Here is a 17,193-nt window from a genome sequence, read left to right as displayed (position 1 = left end):
TTTAGCTAAACAATCCGCGGCCAAAGTTCTTTTATGTTTGTGATAATTTAAAAATAAAAAATAAAAAAACAATTAACCTTTACAAAAGCTTCAGAAAAGAAATGTAACCAAAAAAAAAGAGCCTAATTAGGCAACATGCATCTTCTACAATCTTCTATGATCTTTAAACATGTTTATCCATAAGCATCTTCTGTTCTATATATGGAGTTGAGTGAATTTTTAAATGTCCCGTAGTCTGAAAATGACGCAGAGTGAAAAATTACAAATTCTACATAATAGTACCTACCCTACAGTGAGTAGGTGCATGTGGTGGCCTTTCGAAAAAAGGTGAATGTGGTCATATTTTCCATCTTTATGCAAATCCAATTATGTCCAATTAAAAGCATCCCGTGTGCTCTATATTAATAACAATGGGGTATACTATACTTTCCCATATTTATATGACCTAGTGACGTAAGGAGGGACGTATATATCGCACAAGATCCATAGTTTCATACGATTTTTTCGAATTTTGATCATTCAACATGTTTATTTATCTGGCCTTGAGACATGTGAGAACGTTTGTATGTGGTTTGTCAACATTGTAGTGTGAAAAGCTCCCTAATTCAAACTTTTAGACTAGCTATTAGCTAGGCTAATCCATTTTCATATGTATATATGTAACTGCCTAATTTGATATTGATGGTTCATAGTGAAAGGTCTTTCATACTCACTCAGTAAATTGATGCTAAGAAAGAGAATCATCGAAACTTAATTCACCCGATTTTCCACATCCCTTAAAATCTTATTCGATTAGAACTTCAGATCGAGTAACACGTATAGTTACGTGGACTTAACTACTTGCTTAATTGAAACGCACTCCCATCAACCTTATCAAGAAAACCAAATAAAGCATTTCGTACTGGTTTAATTATGCGCAAAAAGAAAAGGAAAAGAAAGAAATTAAACTGTGGGTCTCACAAATTGATCCCTCTTTCTCACTCGCTCACTCCTCTCCCACGTACTCGATCACTCTTCGAGGCCAAGAAGTCTATAAATAGGGAGGGCCAAGCTTCAGGAACTTCACTCAGAAATCAATCACCTCTTGCATACCTTCCTACAAACTCTAAGCAATCAAGAGAGATCGAGATGGCATTCTCAAAGACTTTTCTTCTTGTCGCCCTCGCCTTCGCTGTTCTCCTCATCTCTGCTGAGGTCTCGGCTCATCGTAACCTAGCTGAGACTACCACTACTACTCGTGAGTTTCTCACTTTCTTAATCAACCAGTGTAGAATTACATTCTATAATTCAACTTAATTGTATTATGTTTCTTTTCTTTTCCTTTCTAACGTATAGATTTTTTTCAACTGTAGAAGAAGCCAACACTGACGGTCACCACGGACACGATCATGGACATGGCGGCCATGGAGGACATGGTGGACACGGAGGACATGGTGGACACGGAGGTCATGGAGGTCATGGAGGACATGGACCTCATGCTGTTGAGACTGAAACTGAGAACTAGATGGTGATGACCCTTTGTATGCATGCAGTTGTGTGTATATTGCACTATTGCAAGCGTACGTACCTGATGTAAGGGTATTAATATTAGTAGCTTGTTTGGTAATTAATAATAAGTATGTATTGGTTGAGCAGTCCACCAAACTCTCAATCGATCATATCTTTGTAATTCAATCCTCGCATCTTCATGTTATGAACTATATATGATCCACTTAAATTAGCTGAATTCATGTTTGACTATAAATATATATATATATATATATATATATATATATATATCAAACTCCAGTGTGTGTGGGGAAAAAAAATTGTCTAATAACACCTAATAACAATTTAAAGAGAATATATATAGTCGGCCAGCTCAAAGGTTAACGTAGTTTTATAAAGTTTTCGATGAAAGTACTATATGCAGCAAACTTTATTTTATGTGCAATATTTGAATGACAAGATAAGCTCAAGACATAATAATAAGAGAGGCCCTCGGCGCAAAACAAACTTTTCTGATCGAGGTCGATAACTGAATCACTAAATTTAATCATTGAAATTAGATAAAAATAAAATAAAAAAAACTGACACTTACGGGATCCGGATCCTAGCCAAGGTGACATTTCCTCCTTTGTTGCTAGATTCGAAATCTAAAGAATTAATAATTGTCCACATCAGCATCAGACTATTAAACTCCCAAGGTGGGAGTCTTACATACTGCACCCACACCACGTGGCAGTGGGACGGGCCAATCAGTACCTAAGTAGGGGAGGTATTTTAAGTATTGCATATTAAAAATCAAGGACAGTTTCAAAAAAAAAAGAGAAAAATTTGAGATTTTTAATTAAAATGTCTCACGGCCCCACCACGTGGCAGCCCCACGCAAGAATTTTTCAACTCTCCCAATGGAAATGCTAAAGTACGTTTATTTCCGTCATCTTTCCCCTCCTTCACCCACCTCGACACCTTTTCATGCAGAAATAAATTTTGAATCAATTTCAATATCAACCTAATAGCCTATGGCTTCTGGACTTAGTTTAGTCCATCTCTTTCTAGTCGCCTATTCTCCATTATCCTTTTCGTTCTTCTTGTTTTTCTGAAATCTGAATCTTTCTCATCTATCATCTGGAAATTTTCCAATTCTCAGACACAGAGATCTGTACACTACTTTTTTTTTTTTTTCTCTCAGATAAGCACGCGGTGGGGGAAGAAAGCGATGGAAGTGGATGACGAGATTCATTCACCTGCGGCGAGTGGTAAACTTGTAATCTCATTTTGGGATTTTGGGTGGGTTTGCTGGCCAAATTTTATTAAGATGTTTTGGGTTCGGTAGATTTGGGATTGGCAGTGAAGTTCAACGGCCAAATGGGTCTCTCTTGATTCCTTAAATTCCCAAAACATTAATTCTCAGTACTTTCATGTTCTATGCTTTGCAAGTTTGCAATATTCATAAGACAATTGATGTAAGAGACATCTATCAAGTAGGTGATTATCTAATGAAATGGACATCCTGTAAGAGATCTAAAGCCTTGAGATTTTGTCTATGGATTGCAGTTTGCTGCAAATGGGTATTGAGGAGTCATTACTGATCATAAAAGAGGTGGGGATTTCAATCCTCGTTGAAGAGAGAAATTAGTCTTCAAATACTCTCATTTGGTCTATACTCTCATGCCGGTGCTATAAGAGCGTTCGAACTAGGAGATATGATTCTGAAGTTTGTTAAGTGGGTTGAATGACGGTCTATTTCTCTGGCTATTCAATTCGCTGTACCAGGCAATGGGTTGAAAACTAATGTGGAGGCAAGAGATGAAGTCATGAAGACGAGAAAGATGGGGAAAGAGGGGAAAAAAAAAAAAATTGTAAACGGCGTTTATGTTTTGTTAACAGTAGAATTCTAAGCTACGCGTTTAATGGAAATTTTGCTGATGTGGAGTTTTAATGGCCCTTGGATATGTAATGTACGGTTGAGATTGAAAGCCAAGGATAAATAAGGATAACTCCCAGCAAGGAGAGGATCCGGATCCAACACGTACTTTCTTCCTAGTACAGTGACCGGAAAGTTAATTTTTCCTGAAATTAACTCCAAAACCCTCTCTCTCTCCCCGCGACCACTGTATATTTTCCCTTGCCATTTTCAGCTTCATTAGTATTTCGACTTATTTTGTTTGTTGGCTTCTGCCTGCATTTTGAATTTGTGATTTTTGTGCATTCTTCCCGGATTATGAAAAAAAATAATTCTCATATATATGAATGGCAGAAGAGTCAAGTCCACCCAGTTTTTAGGGTTCGCCTTTGACCTAATAATCTCAGGTTTGAGCCATGTGATTGCTTATATCCTTTTGCATCAATTAATTCCTAATTAGACCAACAAAACCCTATATATATATATATATATATATATATATATATGAAACTAACTTGACTGTGGATAATGTCGCAAAGAGCCAAAGAATGGTCATGATTTCCGAGACATATAGTGGACATAGAGAAAAAGGTTTTCCCTTAAATGCGCTAACTACTATTTTTTTTTTTTTTGAATGATGGTAGAATTTCATTGATCATGTAAGATGATTACAGTCATAGATAAGTGTATCCACAGGCGTTGGAGCATGATTTTGCCAAATACTGTCCATATTGAGACTAGCTAGTCTCTGAGCAACACAGTTGGTGTTTCTAGGAGTGTAAGCAACTTTCAATCCAGAAATGGTCTTCAAACATGCTTGAATATCAAAGATCAAGCTTCTGTGTTCCGAAAGATCCAGTTCATTGGCTGAAATTAATGGCTTGCACTGCTAGCAGACAATCACTTTCCAAATCAACATTAGTAACATGCAGTTGCTGAAGTAACTCAACACGCTTTTGTATTGCTAGTAATTCAACATGTTGTGCAGAGGCAACATGATCAATTTGATGTGAGAAACCGTCAATGAAATCACCGGCCTGCGCACTGCATTTCGTAAAACACCCCCAACAGTTGAAGATGGCAAGAAGGCACCACCTACATTCAATTTTAATCTATCCTACAAAGGTGGCTTCCAATATCGTTCCTTTTGGGATCTCTGTTCCTAAACAGAAATTCCCTGAGCAGCTATATACTCTTCATACTAAGCGAAACTACTCAAGAGAAGGGTTTGAGGGGGCATTGCAGCTTCAGACCATAACATGGCATTTCTGTTTTTCCAAATAGCCCAGATTACCATAAGTAGTTTAGCAAAGATACTAGCCTGTAGAGTAGATGCCATTTCAAGCATCCATTCTTTGAAAAGAAAGCCTGGTGAAACATGTACCTTAATATTAAAAGGTGGTGCTGCAAGTAAAGGTTTTATTATATGTTGGTGTAAATGTTTCACTTTATAGTAAGCATTTTTAATGGGACTTCTAAATTTACTCAATGGAATGACAAACCACACCAAATCGAACGTGGTTTGAGTCAATTGACAAAATTTAATCGAAACAAAACAAAACTGATGCTTGCAATACGTTTTCGGATAGTACTTAAGAAAAATAGGAAAAAATCTTAACCGAAACGAACCAAAAGCATAAGTTATATAATTGTTAGATAGGGTTGATTATTATTAGCTTTAGTTTCTATTGTAGGCTCTCAAACGCTATATAATTGTCCATAATCTTAACACCTATGCTTCTTTAATTTTCTATTGCTTATTAGAACTTTTAAATTCTATGATTTTAGGTTAATCAAACTCTATTGTAGATGTAGTTTACTCTACTTATTTATTTTTTTTCTTATAGATTTAAATTTCTCTTGAATTTTTTGTCATTCAATGCATGTTATTTGGTTCAAATTAATTATAGATATTGTTATTTAGGATAAAAAATAATTGTCAAAATTTATAGTCAATTTGTTAAAGTCAGCATGATTGAAATTAATCGAAACCGAATAAAACTGAAAAGGTGCGGTTTCTATTATTTAAAAAAAAATTATCAGTTCAATTAATAATTTATACTCAAAGTTGAACTGATCGATCCAATTCCTTCCGTAACTGGACCTCCAATTTAATTCTAAATTATCATATATAACCAAATATAAAATGAGTAGTATGAACGAAAAAAAAAATTACTTCAAATTCACTAAATAAAAGTATATTACCAATGCCAGCTACCCAACGGCAGTGAGTCAGATACAGACTGCAGTCCAATCCCTACAACAAAATCCAGGCCCCGCGATCCATACGTAAGTGTTAAGTGACGCAGTGAGGGACGTATGCTAGTGTGCTTTGCTTGGCTATCTATCCAGTACTGTAATCTTCTCCGATGATCCAAATATTCTTCTTTGTTTCCCTTTGGTCGAAAAAGCCAGAGAAGATTTGATGTAAAAGCCAGAAACCATCAAGATCTATCAAACCCGTCTAATTACTTGTCGACTAGCTAGCTAGAGAGATCAGAGATGCCCGTCGACTAGCTAGCTAGAGAGATCAGAGATGCCCGTCGACAGTGTGAATGGCCTCCCGGCCTATTCAAACTCTGCGGCTACATACATATGAAATGGCTTTTGGCCTCTACTTGAAAATCAATTAATTGATGCAAACACACCAAGCGCTGTAGGAGTGTAGGTCCTAGTGCTTGTTCTGCTGTGATCTTAAAATTTCAACCCATTGAAATCCTTCCCTCCTTTATTTTATTTTATTGAAAGATCTACTTTATCACCGACATGTTCGTTGTTATAACTTATACGTGGATTATGTCATGCATGGAAGATGAACCTTCTTGTGTTAAGCCTATTTGCCACATGATATGTGATATTAGATCATCAACAACTAATTTGACTTAGAGTACGCGATGCTAAAAGTTAATTTAGGAATTTTGTGTTATGCGGAGCATCGATAATCGATGGATCTTACTCATCTTAGACATATATCCAACATATTGGTAATTTCTTCGCTTTTTGCTTTTCAAAAGCAAACAGATATTGTCAGAAGAGAATGAAATTCATGATATTGACGTGATACTAAAAAACTATAGATTATAAGTTGGTGGCTTATTTTAAATCCTATTTTTTTTAGATGTCTGCAGTAAATAAAATACACCCAACAAATTAATTTAGCATAAAAAGACAATTGTTTCCATGTAGGAAATGACTTTAAAATTCATGATAAATTGAGATAATAAAAAAAATCCATAAAAATTGAAAATGTATTTGTATTTGAACCCAGCAGTCCATTGCGTTCAGGTAACAATGTCATTTTTGTTCGAGCAAAAACCTTGAACCCAAATTTCACTTTCTATTATAATTGCTTCATCTCTAGATTAAATACACATGGTATTGAGAAAGTTGTGAGCATCAGGATTTCGAAGGCTTCTAATAAGGTATATATGTTCATTTTATTTGTCATTCACAAAAATTAAAAAGTGTAGCATATTTAACATCCACCACGGCCATGACTGTGTCCACGTCCACATCCCCGGCCTTCCCACAGGCCTCCTTGCAGTTGGCTTCTTGGGCTTGACCTTGGGCTTCTCTTCAACCAGCAGAGTCAAGATTCAAGTTGTCAGGAAGGACGTGGTATCGAATATATTGCTACCTCTCACACTAAGATGATCCGGAGACACTGGATCAGTGGCGGAACCAGGATGACAAATAGGGGTGGGCTACTTTAAAGAGCTTACAAGATATATATTTTTTTGGTCAACGATGATTTTAAGAATTTTGGGACTTAATTTTAGAAGAAATACAAATGAAGCACGTTATTGGAACTAAAGAAAAAAAAAAGGAGACAAAAAGGGGAAGAGCAAAAAATATTAACAGGCAAGATTTACCTTTAAGAGAAGAAAGTTTTAAGAAACTAGGAATAGCAAATGTTGTAAGAAAACAAAACAAAAGAAAAGAGAGAGGGAGAAGAAAATGGGAAAAGGACAACAACAAAAAAACAGGAACAAAAGGGGAAAAAAATGCCAAAATGGGAAAACTGCAAGTTGAGGGGACTCGAACCAAGGTGAGACCTTAGGAAGAAAGAAAACAACTCCACAATTTGCCAACTGAACCAATGTTTGCCAACGGTTAAACATGCACACTTATACTATATAAAATATCCCAGTAATTTTGGGTTGGGCTATAGCCCAAACAGTCCTTCATGTAGTTCCGCCACTGCTGAGTGCTGACTGGATTCTTCCACGAGTGTAAGTTTCACTATCTTCAAATGTGTATTCATGCTGATATCCACACCTGTGATGGTGCCATTCACGACGGTGTTGTTCTTAAACTCGATCAACATGGTTTCGTTGTTCGATCAACCTCAATAACCTGACGAGTTTCATTGTGGCTAGAGGTGGTAAACGAGTCACTAAGCACGAGCACGACACGCTTAAAAGCGGCCCGACACGGCCCGAGCACGACATATTGTGGGCCGGCCCGTTACAAATACAAAATTTCATTTTGTTTTTAAAAATATTAAAAAACTACAATGATGAGATTTGAATATGAGACATTTTTATTTAAAATCTCATGACAAATATTCCACCAATGCTTTCTTTTATATTGTCAAAATAATGAAACAAAACATTATAAAGTTTTTCTATTGGAACCTCCAAATTTGCTCACTTGACCTCTATGCTTTTTACACCTCTTATCAAATTTTCAAATACTAAATTTACTCACTAAACTTCCTCAAATAACCTCAATCATATAATTTGCAAACAAATTGTTATCTTTAAAATAAAAAAGTTAGTCATTTCAATGATTTAATCACTCTATAAATCTTAACTAAATATACATTTCTTAATCAAACTTGGGTTTCAAAAATTAATGTCTAATCAATAAGAAAATGCCATGAACTATTCTGTTTTTTTTTAAATAATTTTTTTTCTATTTTTGCTGTGCAAAAAAAAAAATGAAGAATTCATTTTTTTTTATTCTAAAAAAAAAATCATTTGTTTTTAATGTTTTTTTTTCTCTATTTTTTTGTACCACGTGATTAATTATTTAAATATTTTTGGTTTTCTAAACTACTAGTTTTTTTTTTTTGCAAATATAATTGGTTGACTTAGATTTAGGTCATAAATCATAAACTCACCAATATGCGTTCAACATATATATCATACATTTTTATGTCATATGATCTTAATCATATTTTTAATTCTTATTAAATATATATGAACGCTTTAATGAGTATGTAGTGAAATTGGAAAATGAAAATAGATAAGGAAAATAATAAGAAATACAATCTAATATTATTGAATTGGAAAGTCTACATAAACTAAATATAATATTTTTTAGTATAATTATTATCCTTAATAGTCATTTTATAGCAGTTATATATGTCATTTAATAATTCATAATAGAGTGAGGTCAAGGGAGCAGATTTGGAGGTCCCAATAGAAACTCTCAACATTATATCCTTGTTTTGACATAAGTATTTTTTCTAAATATTAAATATATGTTTATTAATAAAGACATTAATAATAATTCAACTATAGAATGAAGGAAAGAATAATAGATATTAAATCTTCATTATATTAATAAAGATTAATCTCACAATAATATACTAAAAACAATATATTTTGAGTTTTTTTTTCTTTCTTTCTTATAGTGGAATATAAAAAATTATTAGAAATCTAATCTTAAAAACCTAAGATTAAGAAAAACGTTGTAGAACTTAATTTATTTAAATTTTCTAAATAGTTAAATAAAAGTAATTTTTATTTGTTCAAATTAGGATTTTAAAATCGTGTTTTATAGTGGGTAGGCACGAGCACGGCCCGTTATTGACCCGGCACGAGCACGGCCAGGCACGATATGGGCTCGGGCCATGGGCCGGGCCGGGCTTAATATTTAAGTAAATGGGCCAACACGAGTCCGGCACGATAATAAATGGGCTGGCCCGAGCACGGCACGAAGCACGACTAGGCCCGCTTAAAATGGGCCGGCCCGACCCGTTTGACACCTCTAATTGTGGTGATGAGAAATTCGAGAGCAAGGGCTCTATGGTTTTCCAAAAACATAGCAGGAGAGTGCAGTTTTTCCATATTAGATAGTAACACAAAAGACATGTTTCATGTGATGAATGAGTGTTAATAATTTAGTGTATAGGAGCTCTATTTAGTTTCTCGAAGTTGGAAAGAACTCTGTTCGTGTTGGCTATTGAAGGTTTAGTTATTACTCGCTCTGATAGACAGATGGAGTGTTTATATTTGTGCACTGGATTAAGTATGTCCAAGAACTTATATATATTTTGATATTTAAAAAAACAACTAGATTGGGGTGTTGGGCATCCAGGGATCCGAGTGTTGGTATTCTTCATCTTAGAGGAAACTTGATGGGTGTAGATAGATATTTTATAATTTTGTTGGGTGTAAAAAGTTTGTTAGACGTATTTAGATATTTTCTGGATACATTTAGAAAGATCATCTCCAACTATATTGAGACATTTTGTGATAAATTCTAATACCTAATGATTAGTTAAGGCTGACAATATTAGTGCAGTGATGGTTAATAATGGGTCACAGGTCACACTTGTCACTATTTTGATAAAGTAATCTGGGGTTCACATCCAAAACCAATTGGCAATGGATGGAATAGCCCAAACTCTTATAAACCCATAGGCAATGTTTCATTTTTCCTATGTGGGATGTATATATTCTCAACACACCCCTGCACGTGTGGCGAATTTTCAAGCCATACACATGGACAACTTTTGAGTGACGTGGAGCCCGTGTGGCCATTTGGCATGCACACGTGGATAACCCGCTCTGATACCCTGATAAAGTAATCTGGAGTTCACATCCAAAACCAATTGGCAATGGATGGAATAGCCCAAACTCTTATAAACCCATAGGCAATGTTCCATTTTTCCCATGTGAGATGTATATATTCTCAACATATTTAAGATTTTATCATAGCGAATCTATCTCTAATTAATCAGATCATAAGTCTGAAATACTAGGTTCCTATACTGGGCCTTCGGCAAAATGATTGGTGATAACGACGAACACCCAATCCAATATATGAAATTACCAACTTTCTGATATGTAGGTCACTTGATAAGAGATATAATGTTATTTGAATATACACTCAGACTCATAATAAGTTTGCATGCATGTGAAATGATATGCTAAATACAGGATATCTCATGAGTGACTTACTTCTAATTGTACCAAGATTTTGATTTTATCACGGACCTCTGTATATTAGATTGGAGAAAATTAAGTTATTGAATTGTATTAAGCAAATAAATTATTGATAATAGTTTAAAATTTTATTCCAAACTGTCTATTTTTTAATTAAAAATTATGTTAATTTTCTTCAATAAATCATCAAAACGGTCAGTCAAGTAGTTTGAAAAGCCTACCAATATTTCAAACTCTTTTTACCTACTCTCTAATTTACTTGAGAAATATATATATATCAATCAAGTAGTACAGTTACAGTTTAATGGATGGTCGGCATTGAAAAGGACTTTTTTTTTTTGGTCCGATCATTGAAAAGGACTTTGATAATCACTAGTCTGTTCTTATGAAATTCAGCCAATTTGAGACTGGAGTGTCAATTATTTTGCGGTCCTCTCCCAGGGAAATCCTCTGTACGTGGACTCCAATTCTTGCGTGAATGAATTGTACAAAGCTATAATCTCGATCCTCCTATCTATCGACCTTACCATCAAAACAAAAGAATTAAAAGCATGATTGATAAATAATTTACACGTGCATATACTTTCTATTCCAGAACGACAAAAGAAATTAAAAACGTAGGCCCTCACAACTTGACCTCGATCTCAATCTTTTTTCTCACTCACTCTTCGATCTTCCCACTGTCTCTTACAGATTATGTCTATAAAAAGGGAGCGCCAAGCTACATTAAGTTCACTACAAAATAAAAGAGGTGTTGCATATTTCCTTCACAGATATATACTCGCAATCAACCGAGAAATGGCGTCACTATGCCAACAAACCCATCAGACGACAGACTTTGACTGTCGTCTGATATGAAGAAAATCTGTCGTCTATTAAGCTGATATCTGATTGGTGTTCAGACGACAGTCAATGCCCGACGTCAGAAGGTGACTCAGACGACAGTCACCAAAAATATATCTGTCGTCTGAATGTTGCTCAGATATGCACAAAATGGTAGTATATGTGGTTAAATATGGTATCAGACGACAGTCAAATGTTGTTGTAGTATAACTTTAGCAACAGACTTTAACAATTGTCTATTGTCTGATCTAATTTGAGACAACAATAAAGTGTCGACTAAATGTGTAGAATTTACAAGTTAATTTGGGAAATCTATTGTGTGAACTTTATTCCAACAACATCTACGGTGAGTTATCTATGGATTCTGGTTGTTTCAGACAACAGAATTCTGCTTGAATTCTGTTGTTCGATGTTCAGTTGTTATGCTTTATATGTTGTGTGATTTGGTTTACCACCACAGAATTTGGCTTCCATATATTGTTCTTTTTTTAATGAAGCAACACACATTCAGAAACCTGGAAACCACAATGATGTACCATACATTCATCAGAACTTGGAAATATAAACCACAATATACCATTCATATAGAAACTAGAAATTACTTTGTACCATATATTCATCAAAAACCTGGAAACCACTAACAACATTGTACTACCACTTCAATAAGCCACCAAGTGACCAAACTACATCAATTGTTCCAAATTTTCAACAAAGTAAAATCAATCCAGCCTGAAATTGACTACTGGAACAGGGTTAAAATGATCGATAATAGCAGCAAAAGCCGTTCATTTAGTTAGGCAAAAAACCCTCCACGCTCAAGGTCAAGTGTCTTCTTACCTCTCTGAGAGTGGGGCAAGACAAGTAATGTGTTTGTTGCTGTGTAATCTCCATCATCCTTCCTCATATAAACCCATGTCCAAACCATCATTGAAGAATACATAACTGCTTCTTTTAAGGATAGTAGCAATTGTGTATCCAATTGTGTATCCCATTCTTTTAAGGATAGTAGCAGAGAGAACGTATAAAGTCTTTTAAATCACAAGAAAGAAAAAGGAGAGAAGAAAAACACTCAGTACCAAAATCTTCATTTGGACACTGTCCATGGTCTCCTAGGACTGCAGTTACGAGCTCCATTGATATGCACATATGGTTCCTCTGCAGGAGTAACCAACAAGAAGCCAGATTTAGGAAGGCAGGGAAGGGACAGGGTAGCAGGAAGAATATATTGAGCATGATTATTGGTCACTAAGTTATTTCTTATTTATAAATATGATATGACTGAATACTGCTTTCTGGTGGAGAAAAGAAAACTTTGACAGATATTACGTGTAATGTTCATTTTTCTTTACTATCAGGTCATGTGAATAACACCTCTAAGAAATCATTGAACTCTGCTTGCTTTTTTGCTGCTTCAGATCCCCATGCTTCACGTAACATACGTCCAAGAACAAATACACCAACAGCTGTATATCTGTAAAAGTACAATGCTCAGCCAGCTATTGTTAACCTACATAAACTAGTGATTATTGAAGAAATATAGAGACATAATGGTAACAAAAACATAATTTCCATTTCTGCAAAGTTTATTTTGATCAGGTTTTCCCCAAATGGTTCCACAACTTGCTCTTTGCCGGATAAATAAATTTAAGTAAGCCTGCCAATTTTTCACAAGAAAGATAATCATCCAAGATATGATTAAGAGATTCTGTTTCATAACAATAGCAGTGTAACAGATACAATTCCACTACTGTTTTACTGGTGCACTTAACATATCATGCCCCCTTCTTCAATACGAGTGATTAGAAACAGCAGTTGTTTCACAATAAGGAACATGGGCTAACCCAAATGTACACACATTTGCATGGCCATTCATCTTTTATTCATTAACCAAATTGAACAGCACAAAAATAAAGAGAGAAAAAAATGGAGTGTTGACAGTGTGGGGAAGAAACAGTTGTCACCTACATATTACCAAAGCTGTTTTTGGCATAAGCACCACCCTCATTACCAGCGTACATAAAAAGTGACCCCGAGTGTTTAAGTGAAACCTGCAAAAAGGATCATAATCAATAAATCTCCCTGAAGATTCTTTTGGTCATTACAGATCAAAATTAGGTTATAAATAACTCCAAATCTTTTATGGGAACCAAAAGTTTATTAATATTCAATACAACAATCGAGGAACCAACTGTAGGATCTGCAACTCTTAGGAAAGAGTAATTAGTTAAAAGTCAACAGTGGTATCTCAATGCACAAAGTAATGTAATTTTTACAAAATAATAAAGAGCTCATGAAAATCCCTTACCTCCAAGGTAGCCGAGCCTTGAGATACCATCTCAATCATCCTTGTCCTAATCTGAATAGAAGAAGAAGAAAAGAGTGACTAATATTAGCAAGACAAGCAATCAAAGAAGAATTAGATAGAATCATTGCAAGGCACATTTCTAGGTAAGGATATTCCCATTCCTCAGATATTTGATGAATTATTACTTCAGGTTCTTGGTCAGCTCGCTGTATGTCCCATAAAACCCTTTTAACAAGGTCAAAGTGAACATCACCTGTGACAGATACTCGCAGATCCAATAAAGGCCGCAACTTTTCACTCAAAGCATAGATGCCCTCAATGATCACAATATGGGAGCTTGGGACTTCAACTATCCTGTCACCAGTACATTCTTTAACATAAGATTTAAGCCAGATCAAATAATATGAAAAGTTGTAGAAAATACAATCTCTATCAATAAATAATTTTAATAAGCCACTATTTAGCACCTAGAAGCATTCTCTTAATTAACAAAAATAATCATCACCATTCTTAAGATGCATTTTGTGTGTCTGTTTTTTTTTTTTTTTTTTTTTTTGGGGGGGAGGGGGGGGGGGGGGGGGGAATAACTTTGAGATGAAAGGTCAACATTAAGATTCTTAACAGTGCTGAATCCTTCAATGACAAAAGAGGATTATGATTTCAGTGGAGTCTATGTTCTCCCTGGAAAAGCCAACCTCATTATTGAAAACCAAAAGAGTAGTTGGTGCTCCAGTTCTAGTTATGTCTTTCTTGGTCAGCACAAACTCCAGAGTTGGTTCTACACCTTCTTTGTACCTATTGTCTTCAGCATTCTACAAACCCAAAAACAAATTTCACAAATAAAAAGAGAAGGATCAGTTTTGATCTGAAAGAAAAAGACACTCTTTTTTGTACAAACAAAACACCTGTATGAGCTCCATCAGGAAATGGATGTCTTTCTGATACAGCTCTGCAGATACTGGTCACAGCATGGTGAAGATCAAGAGTTAAGGGGTTTGGTACTTTCTTCCCTATTGAGAACTTCTTTGTCCTGATCCATCTACGCACAAACCACAAATATAATCGTTTTGCTTCATTCTTGATTCTGATTTGAAAACCAAAGCTCCATTGCTTTTCTTTATCTCTTATTACTAACTTAGATTCTGAGTTCAAAAACAAAGACAGATTTCGTTAAACAAAACATGCATATGCTTCAAAAGTTCAAAACTGAAATTCAAATTTCTGTTTCCTCCCAAATACCATGCATGTGGTTATTATTGAGCACAAACAATTTAGGAATCTGAATCACATGCAATTTTTCATAACAACACTCTCTTTTATCATTGTTGTTTTTCCAAGTGAATTTGTAGTGCTTTTTTCTTTTTTCCCTCTTCTCTTTCTTTGTAATTAAGATTTCATTTCATAGATTTGTAAAAGTGCAGAGCAAACAGTGAGTCAAAAGTTTTTGTTTCAACCATTTGTAGTCAATGTATTTTCAAAGAAATGGAAACTGAACAAAACAAAGATGCAATAAGCTTCCAAGCTTCTATGAATTAGATTAGCAAGTGCTTATGATTCTTTTCTGAATAGATACAAAATCCCATACAGATAACTCTACAAAATCCACACTTAATTTAATTAAAATACTTGAAAGGCAAAGATTGATTTGGGAGATCGTCAGACATGCAGAAATCAAACCCATAGAGCAATCTAACCAAAATCCTGTTTCATATACCATCTTTCAAGCATAAGAAGAGTTCCTCAACAGCATATAATCTCACACCAGCAGACCACCCCATATCAATTTTCTACTCTACTCTCGGGCTATGGCTTTAAAATTGTACTAAAATGTTCAAAGTTTGCAACTTCAAAAAATTCATCCTCTACAGATTTCAGGAAAAAAAAAACCTTATCAAAAAATTTCTAAAAATTTAAAGTTGAGCATGATTTCAAAAATTGCTTAGCATGTATTCTCTTCCATTTACCTTGATTTACAGATTCAACCTTCTCCTTCTCTTCAGACCTTGCAGACCAATTTCTTACAACAGTAGCATATGAAACCTGCATACAAAACCAATCACAGTTTAACATTAAATAGGAACAATTTACAATTACAATGGACAAAATTGAGAGAGGAGAATTAAGGAACCTTGAACGTAGAAGCAATCTATGTCTCCAAGCATGAACAATAAGTCTGGAATTGGATGTTTGAAGCCACACCTCAGCAGCTCTCACACACCTCCACCTCAAGGTTAAGCCAATAACCCAGAAACCCCTGACATCACCAAAACCCCAAATCAAAATTGTTTCAAAAAAACCACAAATTCTTTCATTCTCCGTGTTTCTTGATTATTACTATTATCAGAGAACAGAAAAACACACACACAGAGAACATGCAGAACATGCATATTCTATGGAATTCTCTCCCTCTCTTTCACTCTATCAACAACAGAAACACAAAGCTCAACCAAGAACAAAGAGAAAAAAAAAAAATATATATATATATATATATATCGTGTCTATCAGCTTGAGAAAACGGATTACGTGAAACCCAAAATTTAACTCATCACCAAAACCCACTCATTCAACACCAATCAAATTTGACGAACTGTAAATCCAAAAAACAACCAACAAAGAAACCCTACATTGAAGAAACACAGACGCAAACATGACATGTAAATTGAAGCCTTTAAAGTTTAAAGTATACATAGGATTACTTAAGATGCTGATAAAAGGCCGATGGGAGGACTGTGCCATTGGGAAGAACGGAGCCGAACACTTAAATCTGCTTTGATAACCCCGCATCCCCAATTCGAACATAACCCAGCAAAAACAAATCAAATTTCAAAGGAAATTTCATATAAAAGCCCTAAATCCCCATTCCAACAAAACCCCTAAATAGATGAACACTAGATCTAAGGGCTTACCAGCATAGATAAAGAGCTAGCCATGAAATGAGTGATGAGGTTTGGACAATTTCGCTATATGAAACAAAGTCTCAGATGCGGAATGAGGTTTTCTGTCTTTCTCGAAGAGAGATGGGGTATGGATTGGGGGGTTAGGTTGTTTTGGGTTTTCAGTTTGGAATGGCAAGAAATTTGGATTCAGCTGGATTTTTGATTCTGGGTGAGGACTTTTGATTTGCATGGCAAGAAATTTGGATTCAGTTTGAGAGAGTTGTTGTGTGAAGTTTTGGGTTTGATAAATTTGTCGGGGTTTTTGAGTTTGATAAATTTGTTGAGGAGAGAGAATCATTAAAAGCTTGTCTTAAAATCCCTTCACGTTGTGCCAAAAAAAAAACAGCTACTACAAAATTCAAAGTCAATTTATCTCTTTTAAAGAGACGACAGATAAATGTTGTCTGACCACAAACTAAAAAAAATATCTTACGACACGAACCAAAATTAATTTATCTCCTTTGAGTAGACGACAGATAACTGTTGTCTGAAAACAAACTTAATTCTCAAGACCAACTTTGTATGGTATGTTGCTATATTCAG

General features: G+C 35.0%; 2 protein-coding genes, 1 long non-coding RNA gene and 1 pseudogene across 3 annotated transcripts; 1 reads left to right on the top strand and 3 right to left on the bottom strand.

Annotated features, from left to right (window-relative positions):
* The first annotated feature begins 1,047 nt into the window (after positions 1-1,047).
* Positions 1,048-1,726, top strand: LOC112192851 (cold and drought-regulated protein CORA). The gene is made up of 2 exons (XM_024332753.2): positions 1,048-1,237; positions 1,353-1,726. The coding sequence occupies exons 1-2, from the start codon at positions 1,129-1,131 to the stop codon at positions 1,502-1,504; spliced, it is 261 nt and encodes an 86-aa protein (XP_024188521.1). The 5' UTR covers positions 1,048-1,128; the 3' UTR covers positions 1,505-1,726.
* Positions 1,727-6,863: 5,137 nt separating this feature from the next.
* LOC112194340 lies at positions 6,864-7,758 on the bottom strand (annotated as a pseudogene).
* Positions 7,759-12,366: 4,608 nt separating this feature from the next.
* Positions 12,367-14,506, bottom strand: LOC112194988 (tRNA ligase 1-like). The gene is made up of 6 exons (XM_024335262.2): positions 14,410-14,506; positions 13,968-14,068; positions 13,715-13,765; positions 13,375-13,457; positions 12,781-12,880; positions 12,367-12,564 (listed from the first exon to the last, which is right to left on the bottom strand). Exons 3-6 carry the CDS (start codon positions 13,751-13,753, stop codon positions 12,406-12,408), a joined length of 381 nt encoding a protein of 126 aa, XP_024191030.1. The 5' UTR covers positions 13,754-13,765; positions 13,968-14,068; positions 14,410-14,506; the 3' UTR covers positions 12,367-12,405.
* A 1,085-nt stretch (positions 14,507-15,591) lies between these two features.
* LOC121052104 lies at positions 15,592-16,899 on the bottom strand. Its single transcript, XR_005807986.1, has 3 exons — positions 16,621-16,899; positions 15,843-15,968; positions 15,592-15,754 (listed from the first exon to the last, which is right to left on the bottom strand). It is a non-coding gene; the product is annotated as an uncharacterized LOC121052104 (long non-coding RNA).
* Positions 16,900-17,193: the final 294 nt, after the last annotated feature.

Source organism: Rosa chinensis, chromosome 3 (genome assembly GCF_002994745.2).
Source record: "Rosa chinensis cultivar Old Blush chromosome 3, RchiOBHm-V2, whole genome shotgun sequence".
NCBI lineage: Eukaryota > Viridiplantae > Streptophyta > Magnoliopsida > Rosales > Rosaceae > Rosa > Rosa chinensis.
The sequence above is the reverse complement of the archived record's forward strand: the minus strand, read 5'-3'. Positions and strand labels throughout refer to the sequence as shown.

Bases quoted from the DNA above. Each gene is read 5' to 3' on its own strand.
- LOC112192851 (XM_024332753.2), top strand. From the start codon at position 1,129: ATGGCATTCTCAAAGACTTTTCTTCTTGTCGCCCTCGCCTTCGCTGTT. The intron at 1,238-1,352 runs GTGAGTTTCTCA...TTTCAACTGTAG, and splicing joins TGAGACTACCACTACTACTC to AAGAAGCCAACACTGACGGT.
- LOC112194988 (XM_024335262.2), bottom strand. From the start codon at position 13,753: ATGATTGAGATGGTATCTCAAGGCTCGGCTACCTTGGAG. The intron at 13,458-13,714 runs GTAAGGGATTTT...TCCTTTTTGCAG, and splicing joins AAGGCTCGGCTACCTTGGAG to GTTTCACTTAAACACTCGGG. The intron at 12,565-12,780 runs GTGTTATTCACA...TTACTCCTGCAG, and splicing joins AGTTCAATGATTTCTTAGAG to AGGAACCATATGTGCATATC.